The sequence below is a fragment of the Ranitomeya imitator genome, chromosome 2 (assembly GCF_032444005.1).
Source record: "Ranitomeya imitator isolate aRanImi1 chromosome 2, aRanImi1.pri, whole genome shotgun sequence".
Taxonomy (NCBI): domain Eukaryota; kingdom Metazoa; phylum Chordata; class Amphibia; order Anura; family Dendrobatidae; genus Ranitomeya; species Ranitomeya imitator.
The window spans coordinates 219,461,778-219,475,922 of NC_091283.1; the positions used below are offsets into that span (position 1 = coordinate 219,461,778).

Here is a 14,145-nt window from a genome sequence, read left to right on the forward strand (position 1 = left end):
TGCAAATGGGGAGCAGAAAAAACTGAGGGCTTAGAAAAGCGCTGAGTCATAAAGTTGGGTATCAAAATAAATGAACGTAAAAAAACCCTTATTTTTATTTTAAAACGCTACGCGTTTCAGAGCTGAACCGGCTCCTGGTGAAAAATGTAGGACCAGTACTCTCTGGTTCCCTCTCTGTCAGACCAAGAACCAGCTCCAATAAAATCACATCTTTATTCCTTTATTAACTACCTCCAATCCCAATCAACCTATAAAAAGAAAAGCCGATAAAGACGCTGTAGGGGAGGGACTAGGACTAGATCCCCTTCTCAGAGGCAACATACCGTCGAACCCACAATAAAAAGAGAACAAGACAAGAATTTTTAACTTAACAGACTATTTTCTAAAAGTTGATGACCTGAAACTACTAAACAGAATTTTTGTCTTTTTGCTGTTTGCCAAGGCAGATTTTTTTGATTTATTTCTTGTCATTAATTCGTTCATTAGGAACTTGACCCTTAACTTACATTTCAGACTAAAAGCAGAAAAAAATATTATATCAGCTACCGTCTCCATCCATAGAGCTTCAGTCTGAATTTCCATTTCCACATGTAGATGTTGGACCCAAGTCCCAATTCAACCCGATTCACCATAGAGGTAGTCACATTGAAACGTTTCACAACTTGATACACAAAGAGTTAAGATCTTTACCCCCAAAATTGGAAAGGGGTAACCTTACTATGGGGGAACATGCAGCCATATCACCGCTTAAAAATAATCCCTAGATAGTTATTAGGGCGGCTGACAAGGGAGTGGGGGTGGTGATCATGAACAGGAAGGTCTATTTGGAAGAAGGTTTTTGATACCCAATTTTAACTTTACCCAACTTTAACTTTTTCTTGATCTCGGGTTGGGTGAGGGTTTATTTTTTGCGTGCTGAGCTGACGTTTTTACTGATACCATTTTGGTGCAGATCCTTCTTGTGATCGCCCGTTATTGCATTTTAATGCAATGTTGTGGCTACCAGAAAAAATGTAATTCTGGTGTTTTTACTTTTTTTTGCTATGCCGTTTACTGATCGGGTTAATTCTTTTTTTTTATATTAATAGATCTGGCGATTCTGAACGCTCCGATACCAAATATGTGTATGTTTGATTTTTTTTTATTGTTTTATTTTGAATGGGGCAACAGGGGGGTGATTGGAACTTTATATTTTTTTATTATTTTAATATTTTTAAAAACATTTTTTTTTACTTCTGCCATGCTTCAATAATCTCCATGGGAGACTAGAAGCTGCAAAAACCCGATCGGCTCTGCTACATACAGACAATGATTAGATCGCCATAAGTAGTAGAATTGTTCACTTGCTATGAGTGCCGACCACTGGGTGGCACTCATAACAATCTGGCAGTGACAACCATAGAGGCCTGTTGGAGACTTCTGGTTGTCCTGCCAACCCATTGGCTACCCATGGTCATTGACACAGGTGCCGATGGGCAGGATTTACGGAGCGCTTGCTGGAAGCGTGTGTTAAATGCCGCTGTCAGAGTTTGACAGCGGCATTTAACTAGTTAACAGCCGTGCGTGGATCACGATTCCACCCGCGGCTGTTAGTCGCACATGTCAGCTGTTCAACACAGCTGACTCGTGCTGGAAAAGATGTGGGCTCAGCGCCGGAGCCCACATCAAAGGAAGGGAGTCTGACATTGGCTAACTATTACGCCCGGTGTCGGAAAGGATTTAAGATTGGAATTCTCCTTTGTCTGTCTAAAGTGGGAATATGCTCTTAAAAATCTTTGATATAGTAAAAAGTAATTGTCTGCAGGCTCAACTAAAGCCCCACTGGATGTTGATGCCAGGAAACTGGCAAGAGAGTCAGTGTTGAGTACAGAGGAGCAATGCATCAATTCCAGATACTAGTCACTACTCATGGACAAGCCGCTAGGCTGGGTAATCAAGAGGTCCAAGGTCAATAGCCACGAGGGGACATCATAGACAAAGGAGTGAGACAAAGTCATAGTTGGGTAACAGTCCGATGTCAGAATTCCAAGGTGGTAGCGGATCACAACAAAAGGGCTAGGCAATCAGATGGTTAAGGCAAATTGAAGGTCAAACAACAAAGATCAGAATACAAGGAGCACCAAGCAAGCACACACCTCAAGAACAAAGCTACAATTGGTAGCAATCAAAGGCAGAGAGCTGGCTAAATAGCCTGGTAATTACTCCAAGCAGAAGACACATGGTTGAATCCCCGGCACACCCCTACCCTGATTGGACAGCTAAACTGTCACTCAAGACACTGACAACTCAGCACGCCCCAGAATCCGATTGGACGGCTGAGCTGTCCGTCACCATACTGACTGCTCAGCATGTCCTAGATGGAACGGCAAAACTGTCATTCACTGCGTCCAGGCACTCTGATAGGAGGAATCGTGACAAATGTTATTTTTTTCACCTCTCTAGGCTCATTATTAAGGGGCAGTCTAATAGTGGACAGCCTCTTTAATGTGGCTTATTTTGGAGTGTTCTTTTTTAATCAGCATGTAGTGTAAGTTCATAGAGAGGAATGAGAATGTAGACGCAATACTTAAATATTGACATTTCGTTTCCTTTTCCAGAGATGGATCTTGACCAACGACTACACGTTCAGCAGCTCCTGATATGCTCCCTGCCCCCATGTAATGCCGACACGTTGCTGCGGATCTTACAACTTCTACACAAGGTTTCTCTTCATGAAAAAGACACAGAGAGCCGTTCAGGAGAGCAGGTGAGTGCACTGCAGTGCTTGGCGAGCATTAACCAATACAATGACTATGCTTCCAGGTAAGGCCGGCGAAACACCGGGACTATTTGTAGCATTACTAATTGATTTTAGCAATTGATTGACAGCTGAAGTACACAACATGGCCAGCAATGTGATGTTCTGGTTTGGATTGCAGTTGTAGCTCATCACTTCTCACGGACAAGCCATGAGGCGGGGTAGTCGAGAGATCTGAGGTCAAAAGCCGGTAGGGTACGTCATGGCATTATGTAGCACTGCCCACTGCTGGACAACCCCCGATTAATCAAGTCTGAGCCCCATGGAAAAGAATCAATTGTATATTCACCTTCCCCAGTGGCGCCATTCTAGCTATGCCAGCACTGCAGGTGGGTGACGTGACATTGTTGTGTTTAGTGACTGCTGCAGCCAATCAATGATGGCTGATCAGCAGCAGCTCCTCATCCATATGTCATCAAGGTGGATATCCACTCTGAGGACATAGTACAGGCTGCAGTCAGTCTGCGGACAACCCCTTAAGGACTACTGGTCCATTTCATGTAACTTAACAGTGGGAGTCTCATTCTAGGAATCGCTGATCTGCTCTTACCTGGGCGCTCATTCTCTAATCGTCTAAAAGGATCAAAAGAAGTCACAAAATTTCACAAGCCTGACACTTTTTTGGCTTTTCTTGCTTAACAGTGGGCTTGGCTAGCCTGTATCTAAGCTGTCAAATTAAAGGGGTTGTTTGGTCTAGAATGACCAGTCTGCAGTTAGTCTGTGTTCACTGCGCGCTGCGAGGATTCGCTGATGTCTATGACAAGGTCAGCAGTACCCATCTAATGGGCACGTCCTCGCCCCATCAGAGTGACTGCAGACTCGTCATTCTACACCAGATAACCCATTTAAAAAAAACTCCAGTAGAAAGCTGAATAGAGCGCTCAGCTATTCCATCCCGTCCTACTGACAGTGAATAAAGGAGAGGTTGAGCATGCACACTTCGCTCCATTAGAGACTGAGTTCTGCAAACTCCATTCTTGGAATTGTTGGTGGTCCCACTGGTCAAACCCTCAGAGATCAGTAATGTATTCCCTATCCTAAGGATAGAGTGTAACTATTGATCTTGAGATTGTCCCTTTATTAAGCTGAGGTACAAAGGGGATTATTATTGTCTGTAGGCACAAAAGGGGACATTACTAATTGTGAGGAGCTAGCTAAGGACTTTTTCCAGCACAGAGGACCGATACGTCGATCAAATGATTGTGATTATTAGAGATTTGTTTAAGGTGCACAAATCTCTCCTGAAAAGTGTTCAGCCTCACAAATCAATGTTTGCATTCAGTGACAGTAAGCAGAGGAAGACATGGCGGCTGGATCTCATGTGTACATAAGGTCTACATTAGCATTTTTGTCCTGTGTCTGATGGGGACATGTGTGTCTTTGTTCCTCTCTGCCAGAGGAATCCCTAGTACACAACTCTGCAGACAGGCTGGAACATTCTTCAGCAAATTTTTTAAGGGGGAAGGTGTGAACACTTCTGCCCATCAATGGGGCTGATCATAGGAGAGGGAGAACAATAAGCCACATGTTTAGTGAGTGAGTTTGTGTTGGTGCCCATGTATGGATGGCCTATGGAGAATGGAAATTGGTTGCTAACTGGAGCTGAATACATGCGCTACGGTCGTGTTATCTGTCGTCTGGATCTGAGGAACTATCCTAAGGACTGTGGATGCTGGCTGGAGCTAGATACATGCGCTATGGTCTTGTTATCTGTTGTCTGGATTTGAGGAACTATCCTAAGGACTGTTGATGCTGGCAGGAACTAGATACATGCGCTATGGTCTTGTTATCTGTCGTCTGGATTTGAGGAACTATCCTAAGGACTGTTGATGCTGGCTGGAACTAGATACATGCGCTACGGTCGTGTTATCTGTCGTCTGGATCTGAGGAACTATCCTAAGGACTGTGGATGCTGGCTGGAGCTAGATACATGCGCTATGGTCTTGTTATCTGTTGTCTGGATTTGAAGAACTATCCTAAGGACTGTTGATGCTGGCTGGAACTAGATACATGTGCTACGATCTTGTTATCTGTTGTCTGGATTTGAGGAACTATCCTAAGGACTGTTGATGCTGGCTGGAGCTAGATACATGCGCTATGGTCTTGTTATCTGTTGTCTGGATTTGAGGAACTATCCTAAGGACTGTTGATGCTGGCAGGAACTAGATACATGCGCTATGGTCTTGTTATCTGTCGTCTGGATTTGAGGAACTATCCTAAGGACTGTTGATGCTGGCTGGAACTAGATACATGCGCTACGGTCGTGTTATCTGTCATCTGGATCTGAGGAACTATCCTAAGGACTGTGGATGCTGGCTGGAGCTAGATACATGCGCTATGGTCTTGTTATCTGTTGTCTGGATTTGAGGAACTATCCTAAGGACTGTTGATGCTGGCTGGAACTAGATACATGTGCTACGATCTTGTTATCTGTTGTCTGGATTTGAGGAACTATCCTAAGGACTGTTGATGCTGGCTGGAGCTAGATACATGCGCTACGGTCTTGTTATCTGTTGTCTGGATTTGAGGAACTATCCTAAGGACTGTTGATGCTGGCTGGAACTAGATACATGTGCTACGATCTTGTTATCTGTTGTCTGGATTTGAGGAACTATCCTAAGGACTGTTGATGCTGGCTGGAGCTAGATACATGCGCTATGGTCTTGATATCTGTTGTCTGGATTTGAGGAACTATCCTAAGGACTGTTGATGCTGGCTGGAGCTAGATACATGCGCTATGGTCTTGATATCTGTTGTCTGGATTTGAGGAACTATCCTAAGGACTATTGATGCTGGCTGGAACTAGATACATGTGCTACGATCTTGTTATCTGTTGTCTGGATTTGAGGAACTATCCTAAGGACTGTTGATGCGGGCTGGAACTAGATACATGCGCTACGGTAGTGGTATCTGTCACCTGAAGGAACGTTAACTGTAACTACATACTATACTGGCGGTAAATACAAAAGCTCTGGGCAAACCAAAAGTTAAGTGAGTATTGCATGGTATGGGAGCAGTGGAACTACCGCCCCCCAGGTTGGGATCTTGCAGACCGGGGACAATATATTTTGGCCATCTACTCTGAGTTGTTGTAAGACCATGGATGTAAGGAATAAAAAATGGTTGCATCACTAGCCTGCCTAGGTGATTATTACAACCTACAACCTCAGATCTCCACACTAATATATGAATTTTATATATACACTGCTCAAATAAATTAAAGGAGTACTTAAATCACACACTGAATCTCGATGAATGCCTACCACTAGCGCCTGTGTGTTGTAGTCCTACCCTGCTGAGCATTCGGAATAGTCCTCACAACTACTGTTCTCGTTCGTTCGTTCTCTACAGCTCTCTCGTTCTTTGGTTCCAGATGTTACTAGTTTCAACGTCCCCCAGGTATGTTATGGCTAGGACGCCACCCGTATGACGGGAAGGCTCGGAGCTCTTCCGGGACCCTAGAGACGCCCCTCTCCACGCGTTGCCCCCTATGTCTTCGTAGGTGTAGTAAGGTAGACAGCCAATCTATAATTAACTGTCCTGCGGAGTTCGAAGTAAGGCCTAGAGTCAGTTACTCCCGCGGTGTTCCGGCCACCGGCTACGCGCCTCAGTAAGATGTTGCCTCTGTCTCTCGGCACGACTCCTACTGGCTCTCCTTTGTGCTTGATCTCGTTTACACTGTTCCACAATATCCTTCCCTTCGTGTCTCTCTCCTGGATACCGCCGCGGGGTGTGCAGGCGCGGTTCCGTTACGTTCTGTTCTGTTCGCTAGGCACCTGCCAGGTTCCCACGCCCGACAGGGACCCCCCTGTGTCTTCTCTCTGCAACACCCCCTGCCACGGGATGTTGCCTGAATCCAGCCCAGTCAGCTTCTGACTAACTTCCTCCCAAGCCTCTAGTTTTACCAATGTGAGGAGTGGCCCAATAAATAAAGCCTTTTGCTCCCCCTAGAGGCCGGAGTGTGAAGTGTAATGTGTGCTGGTGATACCTGGTCAGGAGAACTCCTTAGTGCCATCAGACGTACCATCACTCCCCTTAGTGGCAGAGTGTCATACTGCAACGACCAGGTCTCTGGGGCGCTGCACTTTCATCACAGCAACTTGTAATGTGACTTATTATGAATTGTGTGTATGACCCCAATGTCAGGGGACAATATCAGGGTGTTAGGGCGGTGGTGGACAATGATGCATACCTACTCCTGAAGACACCACTCCTGTGAATATTTTCCTGCGTCTCTGTAATGTATTGTGATGTGGTCATGTGCAGTATCTATTAATATTAGTAATGTACACGATAGAATATATGATGAAGGATAAGTATAGTGCAAGGTATAGTGAAAAAGATACAGGTGCACAAAATTAGAATATCATCAAAAAGTTAATTTATTTCAGTTCTTCAGTACAAAAAGTAAAACTCGTATATAGAGTCGTTACAAGCAGAGTGATCTATTTCACGTGTTTAATTCTGTTAATGTTGATGATTATGGCTTACAGACAATGAAAACCCCCAAGTCATTATCTCAGTAAATTAGAATACTTTATAACACCAGCTTGAAAAAATATTTTAAAATCCAAAATGTTGTCCGACTGAAATGTATGTTCAGTAAATGCACTCAATACTTGGTTGGGCTCCTTTTGCATCAATTACTGCATCAATGCGATGTGGCATGGATGCGATCAGCCTGTGGCCGTGCTGAGGGGTTATGGAAGCATTGATAGCAGCCTTCAGCTCGTCTGCATTGTTGGATCTGGTGTCTCATCTTCCTCTTGACAATAAACCATAGATTCTCTATGGGGTTAAGGTCAGGCGAGTTTGCTGCCATTCAAGCACAGTGATACTGTTGTTTGTAAACCAGGTATTGGTACTTTTGGCAGTGTGGATGGGGGCCAAGTCATGCCGGAGAATGACATTTCTATCTCCAAAAAGCTTGTCAGCAGAGAGAAGCATGAAGTGCTCTACAACGTCCTGGTAGACAGCTGCGCTGACTTTGGCCTTGATAAAACACAGTGGACCTACACCAGCAGATGACATGGCTCCCCAAACCATCACTGATTGTGGAAACTTCACACGAGACCTCCAGCAGCTTGGATTGTGACCTCGCCACTCTTCCTCCAGACTCTGGGACTTTGATTTCCAAATTAAAGGAAAAATTTAGCCTATGTGCGCACATTGCGGATTTGCTTGTGTAAAATTCTATAAAGGCAATAACGGCAATAAAGGAGTGCTTAGTGGTAATGGGGGTATCCATAGTACTTAGTGTGACTAATAATGAATAATATGGAAATGAAGATCCCTAAAACCAAGAAGCCAGATGTAAGTGATAAGCCAAAAGACAAAGGACAGAAACAGGTCAGGATACAAGCCAAGTCAAAACCAGGAAGTCTGCACACTAAAGGGAAACACTGAGTCAAGACAGGAATAGGGGAAAACAGAGACACGGGTTCAGACATCAAACGCAGCAGGACCAATCTGTTATGACCTGGTGGTTAGGAGCACCAGGAATGACCTGATAGTTAAAACTCATACAGGACAAGCTCTGGGATGTGGGAGCTCTGCTGACCGCAATCCCTAATCCTATCACACACACACTAGAAATAGCCGTGGAGCGCTCCTGATGCTCCCTAGGCGCCTCGTCACAGCCTAAGAGCTAGCTAGCCCTAGAGATATAAAATAAACCCTACCTTGCCTCAGAGAAATTCCCCAAAGGAAAAGGCAGCCCCCCACATATATTGACTGTGAGTAAAGATGAAAGTCACAAACGCAGAAATGAAACAGGTTTCAGCAAAGGGAGGCCAGTCTTACTAAATAGACAGAGGATAGGAAAGGTAGCTTTGCGATCAGCACAAAAAACTACAAAAGACCACGCAGAGTGTGCAAAAAGACCTCCGCACCGACTAACGGTGCGGAGATGCCACTCTGCATCCCAGGGCTTCCAGCTAGCAAGACAAAATCATGATATCCAGCTGGACAAGAAAACAATGAATGAATTAGATACTATCAGGAACTTAGCTTCTGCTGGAGTAGACAGGTCACCAGAAAGATCCAAGAGCGAACTGAACCAATGCAAAAACATTGACAGCTGGCATGGAGTAACGATCTAAGTGGAGTTAAATAGAGAAGCCAACCAAAGGATAAACCACGTCACCTGTGTAAGGAACCTCAGAAGCAGCAGCTCCACTGACAGCCACCAGAGGGAGCCCACGGACAGAACTCACCGAAGCACCATTCACGACCACAGGAGGGAGCTTGACAACAGAATTCACAACACAATCAGAGCAATCAGAGTCAGCTACAGCAGCACTAGGCAAAAACTATAACTGACATAGTCTGCAGGAAGCAGCAGCAATAAATAGCCAACCTGAACCCAGACAGAGGCTGAGAAAGGTTAACTCTGGACGTGACCAGACCGGGAAAAAGGGAAAACAGGGCTCAAAACCCGGTCTGGATCATGACACACACTTTTTCCTTCCACTCAACTTTCCATTAATATGTTTGGATACAGCACTGTGTGAACAGCCGGCTTTTTTAGCAATGGCCTTTTGTGGCTTCCCCTCCTTGTGGTGTGTGTCAGTGACTGCCTTCTGGACATCTGTCAGTCAGCAGTCTTCCCCACATTTGTGGAGCTACTGAAACAGACTAAGGGACCTTTTTAAATACTTATGAAGGCTTTGCAGGTTTTTTGTTAATTATTCTAATTCACTGAGATAATTACTTATGGGTTTTCATTGGCTGTAAGCCATAATCATCAACATAAAAAGGAATAAACAATTGAAATAGATCAATGTTTGTAATGACTCTATATTTGAGTTTCACTTTTTGTATTGAAGAACTGAAGCAAATTAACTCTTTGATGATATTCTAATTTTGTAAGAAACACCTTTAGTTGACTGTAGCATAGGTAGTGATATTGAGGTAAGATAGAGTTAATGTTTGGTCTAGCCCATAGTGGGAGAGGCTTAGTGTTAGGGCGAGTAATGGCTTCCTGATAGTTAGGAGTTCGAGTTTGGAGTGCCAAGTGAGCAGTGCTGCCAACGGTTGATCCATAGAAAAGGAGAATGAAGGAGAAGGGATAGCGAGATCCTGGAGTGAAGTAACTGATGAGACAGAGTGACCTTCTGGAAAAGAGTCCTTGGATATAACGCCGAGTCTACTTCTATGGGAGCAGTGGTGAAATGTGACACCGCTTCATCCATATCTATGGGAGCAGTGGTGTAATGTGTGACCTTGTTCAGTCCACTTCTATGGGAGCAGTGGTGTAATATGTGACCCCCGTTCCATCTACTTCTATGGGAGCAATGGTTTAATGTGTTACCCTGCTCTGTCCACTTCTAAAGGATCAGTGGTGTAATGTGTGACCCTGCTAGGTTCACTTCTATGGGAGCAGTGGTGTAATGTGTGAAACCGCTCCGTCCACTTCCGTGAGAGCAGTGGTGTAATGTGTGACCCTGCTCTGCCCACTTCTATGGGAGCGGTGCTGCAATGTGTGACCCTGCACTGCCTACCTCTAAGGGAGCAGTGGTGTAATGTGTGACCCCGTTCTGTCTACTTCTAAGGGAGTAGTAATGTAGTGGACAGAGTGGGGTCACACATTACACCACTACTCCCTTAGAGGTAAACAGAACAGGGTTACACATTGCACCACTGTTTCCATAGAAATGGACAGAGCAGGGTCACACATTAATTGCCCCCCCCCCTAAAAAATAATAGTATTCATCGGGGTTGTGGAAGAGCATATTTCATAACTTTTCCGCCCTTACAAAATAATTTTCATCCTATTGAACCCCCTAGATTGCCTATATAGTTCTCCATATAGTACAATGGGCCCCATATAGTTCTCCACAGTATAATGGCTCCATATTAATAGAATATATAGATGTCCTGTAGATATATAATTTCACAAGCCCCCTACATATTACAAACTTTCATGTGGCACTAAAGGGTGTTTAGCCTGGTATACCCTAATAAATAAAAAAAATGACTTGGGGTTCCCTCTAGTTTTGATAAACAGCCAAGGTAAAGCAGACAGCTCTGAGCTGATAATATCAGGCTGGGAAGGTTCCTGGTTATTGGCCCTTTTCCAGCCTAAAAATAGCATACCGCAGGTGCACCAGAATCACATTGGATGCACCAATTCTGGCGCTTTGCCGTCGCTCTTCCCGATTGCCCTGGTGTAGTAGCAATTGGGGTAATGGGGTTTGGGGTTGATGTCAGCTGTGAATTGTCAAAAAATCACATCTGCCTTCAAGCCCTTAGGTTAGTAATGGAGAGGAGTCTATCAGACACCCCCTTTACTAACCCACTAATGAAAATAATTTTATTTGAAAAAGCACTCCCCGACACTTTCCCTAGTCCACCATTTTATTTTTTTTTAAAAGCCAAGAAGGTGCGCCGTAGTCCATCAAATCTGACGTAGTCCACAAGTTAAAACCTGAAAAACGTAAAAAGAGAGGAATAGAGACAAGACCCTGTTCTCCAATTTATTTGAAAACAAAAAGTTCCCATGCAGGTCCTGCATAGTCCATGGCGTTCCCATGATGATCCCTGAATCCGACATTCAAAGGCTATGGAGTCGAACTTGAGAAAAAAAGTTTGATTTGGGTACCAGAATTTGACCCGAACTTGACCCTGGACCTGAAACCCAAATACGTCAATGGAGACACAAATTTTGGTGGTGTCAAATGGCTATAAAATGGTTATAGTAACTGCTAGGGTGCTGCACAAGGAGGCAAAATGGGGGTAGGAGCAGGACAATTGCCCTGTAAACAAATGTGGACAGGAAAATTACTTAAACAAATCTTGAACCAGAAGGCAAAGGTCAGAGTGTAAGAGTGGAGCAGGGCTTTGAGTGTAAATGTTACTGTACTTGCAAGTACATAAATAAATGAAAAAAACAATGTCCGGTCCCCCCTATTTTTATAATCAGCCAAGGGAAAGCAAACCGCTGTTAGCTCGTGTTATTAGGCTGGGAAGGGGCCAATATCTATGCACCTTCCCTGCTTATGAATATCAGCTCAATGCTCTCTGCTTTGCCTTTACTGGTTATTAAAATAGGAGTATCCTAAAAAAATGATAATAACCAGCTAAGGCACAGCAGATAGTTGAGGCCTGATATTAATAAGCTGGGAAGGGCAATGGATATTGGCTTGTTCCCAGCCTAATAAGACCAACCCTCAGCTGCCCAAGAAATGGCACCTCCATTATATGCACCAATTCTGGTGCTTAGCCTCGGCTCATCACCCCCGCACTAGGGTAATCGGGGTAACAATTTTGTGGTTGATGTCAGCTGTGTAATGTCCGCTAACATCATACCCAAGGGTTAGTAATGGAGAGACGTCTATCAGACACCCCGATTACTAACCCCATAGTCAAAAGAAATAACCTCACACAGAAAAATCCTTTATTTGTAAATATCACTCCCTTACATGTTCCCTGTTTTATCCATTTATTGCTCAAAAAAAATAATCCACTTGGGTCCGCCATAATCAAAATGGAGGTCCCATGATGATCCCAGTCTTCTTTGTCAAGTCTATGGAGCCCCGTTCAGAGAGCTCAGCTCCGTAGACTGGCACAGCAGACACTGCTAGGTCTGACACTGTACTCCGTGAGACCCGGCCGCTGTGAACTGAGATTATGTCAGTAAGTTTACCTCAGTTCACAATGGCCAATTCTTACGAGAACAATGCGAGTGTCGGACTGATGAGCAATGACGTCACTCCTCCCTTCCAGATTATTACAATCACAGCTTGGCAGCTTTGGATACTACTAGATCAGCTGCTGAGCTGAGATTTGCAGCATCTGGGGGGATGAAAGCACAGGATCCCAGATTAGACTGTGAAGAAACGCCCAGTTGCGCTACAAGCAGAGATTTCACATACTGCGCTCCAGAAGAAACAAATGTGAATATCTCTGCAATGGAGCAACACAGCACAAAATGGAAAAAAGCAGCGGAATCAGGGGAGCTCAGGCATATTAGTTTTTATAAGTATTTAACTCTTTTTTTTAACAAGTCACAGGTATAGGGGCTATCTACCTTCATGGACAATTGTTATTTTTTACTTAAATATATCAATTTTAAGCCAAAAATTATTTTAGCAATTAGGATTGATTAAAAACTGTGCACCAGTTGGCCTTTATAGGCTCTTCGTTTTCTGCACATTCATGCACACGCTGTGGGTAAGATATAATCATGGCCACCGCTAGAGGGATCCCACCATAGTTAGCTCCTGAGCTCCCTCTAGTGGCAGCCTGCATGTTATCGTGGTCCATGTGAAGCTGTTTCAGAATTATGAAGTTGTAAACAATGGAAGGTAACTTATTTAATTACAATAATGGCATTCGGGGTGGACATTCACCTTCCGTTATTGTTTCTGGCAATGCTTCATCTTCTGCTGACGCGACAGTTTTTTTCCTATCTCCTGTTTTTATTTCTCTCCATATATAGAATTTATGTATATTTATGTTTAAAAAATGTTTTTTTTTCTTTTTTAATATCTACCTATATTATTATCTTGTGTGTGTATATATATATATATATATATATATATATATATATATATATATATATATATATATAATGTATGTTTCATTTTAATGCACTGTGTATTGATTTTCACAGATCCCAGGAAATAAAATGTCTGTTGCTAACCTTGCAACTATATTTGGCCCAAACTTACTCCAGAATGAGAAAGGTTTGGAGTGTGAGAGGCAAAGCTTCCAGGACAGTGCGGCTCAGATCAAAGTGACAGAGACGCTGATACGGCATTATCAAGAATTATACATGGTGGGTATTGATCTCTTTACTCGCCTTCCCCGGGTCCCCCGGTGACCTCCGCCGCAGTTCCGGTACCTGGCATTGGCTGTGCCGCTGACTTCACCTTGACAGTGCCGCGGTAAATTAGTGATCTCAGCGGCTCTCAGCAGGGGCATTACAGCAGTACAACCCCTTTTGTTGTTTTTTTTATAAAAAAACAAACAGACAGTATCATAGTTATTACAATTATGCATGTTTTGTTATATACTTTTATTTCCTGTGTGTGTAGTGCAACAATACAAAAAAAGGAAAATTGGACATACCATATATACTCGTGTATAAGCCGACCTGAGTATAAGCTGAGGAACCTAATTTTGCCACGAAAAACTGGGAAAACGTATTGACTTGAGTATAACCCGGGTATGCATTGTCCCCTTATTCCCATCCTTGTATGCATGGCTCCTCATCCCCATCATTGTCTGCATGGCTCATTATTCCCATCCTTGGCTGCATGTCTACTTATCCCCATCCTTGTCTGCATGGCTCATTATCTCCATTCTTGTATGAATGGCTCCTCATCCCCATCCTTGTCTGCATG

General features: G+C 43.8%; 1 protein-coding gene across 1 annotated transcript in view; it reads left to right on the forward strand.

The window, feature by feature from the left end:
* The window catches only part of LOC138662728 (rho GTPase-activating protein 6-like), a 219,440-nt gene that overhangs the window by 180,245 nt on the left and 25,050 nt on the right, over positions 1-14,145 (forward strand). Inside the window, exons 8-9 of the mRNA XM_069748621.1 lie at positions 2,598-2,746; positions 13,413-13,577. Coding sequence (XP_069604722.1) covers positions 2,598-2,746; positions 13,413-13,577 — 314 coding nt within the window. The remainder of the gene's footprint in view (positions 1-2,597; positions 2,747-13,412; positions 13,578-14,145) is intronic.